At 47.4% G+C, this 4206-nt stretch overlaps 1 protein-coding gene across 1 annotated transcript; it reads right to left on the bottom strand.

Annotated features, from left to right (window-relative positions):
* Positions 1 to 541: 541 nt before the first annotated feature.
* Positions 542 to 3664, bottom strand: LOC119289055. Its single transcript, XM_037568487.1, has 3 exons — positions 3503 to 3664; positions 948 to 1511; positions 542 to 825 (listed from the first exon to the last, which is right to left on the bottom strand). The coding sequence occupies exons 2-3, from the start codon at positions 1377 to 1379 to the stop codon at positions 634 to 636; spliced, it is 624 nt and encodes a 207-aa protein (XP_037424384.1). The 5' UTR covers positions 1380 to 1511; positions 3503 to 3664; the 3' UTR covers positions 542 to 633.
* Positions 3665 to 4206: the final 542 nt, after the last annotated feature.

Below are 4206 nucleotides of genomic sequence, written 5' to 3'. Positions count from 1 at the left end.
AACTTTATTTGAATTTAATTTCAGTTCATCTTTCCCTTTAGTTAAATATTTACTAAGTTTAATTCAATTCACTAAACCATACTGCATTAGTTTTATTTAATTAATCCTAGAGTTTCAACGTTATGATCAAACTGTGTTTGAATTAAATTCAATTGTCATTTTTAATTTCCTAAAGTCAACTAATAAGCTCTAAAATATTTACTAAAGTCCATCTTATAGTTTCCCAACTCATTTGTACCATAACTGTTTTATTAAACAATTTATAAAATTCAAAGTTGAACAAATTCAGGTTTAGTTATTATTTGAATCATGGCTACTATCGAAACTATATTCAAATCAAAATTCTAAGCTATTTTAAAATTAGATTACAATAGCTAGGGTGAAACTGCAATTCACTAGTTTGAATTTGCAAAAAGAATCAATTTATTTGGATTCAATATGTGCAAGTTATGCCCTATTCAAGTTCAAATTCATTCTGTTTGAATTTGAGTTTTATAATATTCAAAAGTGAAATATTTCTATCATCTCCTTCGTCTAGACATTGATAGGAAAAGGCCCAACAGGCAATACGATACCAAGACCAGAAAGATCAATCGCATGAATGTACAGGAGCTGATAAGAATGATATCAGCATCAGGATACACACAAACAACAACAAAGAAATGTGAAAAATGAAATGACAAAAGGAAAGCAAAGGAAAGCGGTAGCACTAACATTGTAGAAAAGAATACAACCCTTGGTAGGCTTGCCTTTTGAAACAGCCTTGTGAGGTTCATCAGCGATGAACTTGGACCAGTTCAGATTTTTAACATCGTCAATGTTTCGCTGCAAGTTAAAACAAGGGTTAAGCTCATCAAGTTACCACGGGGACATACATTGAAGTTATCAGGCACATAAATAAAAATTGACCATCACTAAAATCGAACAAAGGGATCCATATAACTTACCAACACAACATACCACCTGGGGTTGACCTTCTTGGATGTTGTCGGGGCGATGACAGTATTGCCCGCAAGCATAAGCCACATCCGCTTGAAATTGGTGTCAGAGTTGTCAGAACTCGTGATGAGATCGAGAAGCTCTGTCATTTTATGGGTATATCCAAATTCACCAAACATATCAAGCCCTAACTTGATATCAGCTTTAGTAGGAATGTTGTAAGGAATATCCTTCCCTCCACGTGGCACGCCCATCACACGATGGACATATTCTTCTTTAACAGGAAGCCTGCCCCGCCCTGGAACGACCACCTCACGGGATTCAAGGTCGTCCAACCCGGCAAGCCACACATTGAGACCGTTGGAAAGATGGCCGCACTTGATGTTCTGAAGGCTTGTGAAGTCCATCTCATCAATGGCATCTTGCCTGTCTTGAGGCATATCTTTGCAGGCAAGCAAAAGAGAACTAGGTGAGGCCCTGTTCCGCGGAGGCGGGGGAGGGCACTTCGGCTTTTTCGAAGGAATTTCATCAATGTCATCACCATCTCCTTTGCGCTTCCCCAGTATTGTGCCCTTGTCACATACAAAATAAATAAGGCCAATGAAACCCATTAGATGACATTAAAAACTGCTACCCCTAGTCATATCAACAACAATAAACTGGTATTTGCAAGGGAAATATACCCATGATAATCAAAGCACTGTGGCCCCTCTGATAAGAAATAAAAAGTACCATTCCCTTGGTAAATTCAAGCACTATGCACATGATTAAAAGTCAAAAGCACTTGATAACTTACGGCACTATGACCTTGGTAAATCAAGCATTATGCACCTGGTAATTCAGGCACCATGCCACTGGTAAGTGCAAACAACATCCATTTGATGGTTTATAGAAATATTACCCTGATAATTTTAGCATCGTGCCCATGGTAATTAAAGCACAATGGGGCTGGTGAGCACAAAATTTACCATACCAGTGAAACTTTAAGCACTGTGCTACAGGTAATTTGAACACGCCCCCGAAACCCTTCCCCCGCGCCGCCACCCGCGAGGCGCCCGGGGCGGGCGCCAAGATCCCCTCGCCGTCGGCCTCCCCTCCTCCTCCCTCCTCCCTCGCCGCTACCAGGGAGCGTGGCCGGGCAAAGCCCGACCAGCACCGGCGCCGGCGGGGCGTCTTCTTCTTCCTCCTTCGCGCGAGATGGGGCAGCGCGGGCTCCTCCTTCGTGTGCGAACGCGGTGCGGGCGCGGGATACCATGGCGTGGCGGCGCGTGGCATTGCGTACGTGGCCGGCTGCATAGTGGAGCGTGCCTCGCCGCGGTGGCCGGATCCGCCCGGCAGGCGGCGTGGGCGGTGGCTAGGGTCCGGCTTCGGGCTACTGGCGGCTGCGCTGGTTCCTCTCCGTCACGGGTGTGCGGCGGTGGTGCGGTTCGGCCGATGGCGGTCCGGCGACCTGGTGGTGGTGGCCGGCGGTGCGCGTGGTGGTGGTGCTTACACTTGGCGACTCTCTGTGCGGGGAGGCAGGGGAGCGGCTTGGACAGGGGCGGCGGCGTCGACTGCTTGCCGGTTGCAGCGCGAAGGCGGGAACTTTATGGGCCTCGGAGATCCCGGCCGGCCTGTGCAGCCAGGGCCTGGTATGTTCCTGCTATTGCGTCCGGTCAGCTACCGTCTTAGACGGTGGAGGTGGGGCCCTCCCGCGTGCCGACGGTGCTGCTACCCTAGTCCCGGCTCCTCTTCTTCCTTGTGCTTCATGGTCCTCTCTCCTCAGAGCGTACCGGGGGAAACCCTTGGCGGCAGCGTCGTCATCGTCGCGTCCCTTCTTGGAGGTGTTGATTGGTACCGGTGCTTTGGTGGCTCGGAGCTTGGTGGGCGATCTCCAGTGGGTATAGCGGCAACGAGGCTTCTTCTTCGTTTTTATCGATCCGCCGTTGTCGGTATTTGTTTCTCTTGTATTTTCTCTTTCTTTTCTTTTAGGCGTGATTGTGCTGCTTCCGCCCCAGCACCTATCGTTGGATGTATCGGTTGGTTGCTTTGTATACAAAGCGGGGGAACCCTTTTTCGGTAAAATTTGAACACAATGCTACTAGTAAGTACAATACCATGCTCCTGATAATTACTAGCACAACAGCATTGGTAATTCAAGCACTATAAAACCTGGTAACTCGAGCACTATAACACTAATCAATAACAAATCATACATCTGACATATGAACAACTAGGAGAAAATCATGGGGTTACCATTCAAAAACACATACAACATTTTAGCCACCTACTGCACAGCCTAATCCACAATCAACAAAACAAAGCCAGTGGCCAAATCCGTTAGATAACACCTCCGGATTAAACCTATGGCGCTCCGCCACAAAATTATAACCACCACCCACCCGCCGACCAAAATCGCATAGAAATAACCAAATCCGAGCATCCATCTCGTAGTAAACCTTAAACGTAACCTAATCCCAGGAACCACCGGCCGAATTCGAAAGGTACAACCACTAAATCTGCAGCGGAATGGAGGGGGAAAACACTAGGAAGAAACAGAGGGGGTGGGGGATGGAATCCTCACCTGCGAACCAGCCGCCGCCCGCCGAGAACCAGACGGCGCCGCCGCCCGGAAACGCCATGGATGGAGAAGATACTCGGAGGAGAGGGAGAGCAATGGCGAATGCGAGTCGCGGTGCGCGAAACGGAGAAGTAATGTGGGCGAAGGAGGGGAGAGGGAGTGGAGTTCATGCGCATTAGGGGGAGGGGCGGTTTCAACCGGAACCCACATGTCATCGACGCCAAAGACTAATGGCTACACACACGCCCCCCGTAATGTGTGCTTCACTCGCGTGGAACTGCCAACCAACTACGAGCCGTTTGATTCAAATGAATGGCATCTGAGTCGTTCGGATATGAAACAACTAAGCGATCAGTCGGAAATTAGCTTTCTCGTAATTTGAATTGTTTCAGTTTGACGAAATCTATATTGTCTAAGGTTTTTTTTTCAAGATGAATGTGCGTGGCAACGCGTGCCTTCATCGTCCAGTGTATAACACGAGACCCCATGATACTCCGGATCTAGAGTGGCAGATAAAGCTCGGGCACTTTAATTTTGCAACTTTGACTCAGCGAATTAGCTGTAATAAAGATGAAATATATTAGCAGTAGAAAAATGAACAAACTGGACGCAATCCGAGGCTGTAAGAGTGTGATGCCGACTGGGTAAGCACCAGTTTAGTAGTACTACTAGTAGTATATATGTCAGTTGTGTCCACGTACACGTAC

The sequence above is a fragment of the Triticum dicoccoides genome, chromosome 4A, assembly GCF_002162155.2.
Source record: "Triticum dicoccoides isolate Atlit2015 ecotype Zavitan chromosome 4A, WEW_v2.0, whole genome shotgun sequence".
Lineage (NCBI taxonomy): Eukaryota > Viridiplantae > Streptophyta > Magnoliopsida > Poales > Poaceae > Triticum > Triticum dicoccoides.
Note: the sequence above shows the minus strand (reverse complement) of the source record. Positions and strands in the feature narration are given on the sequence as shown.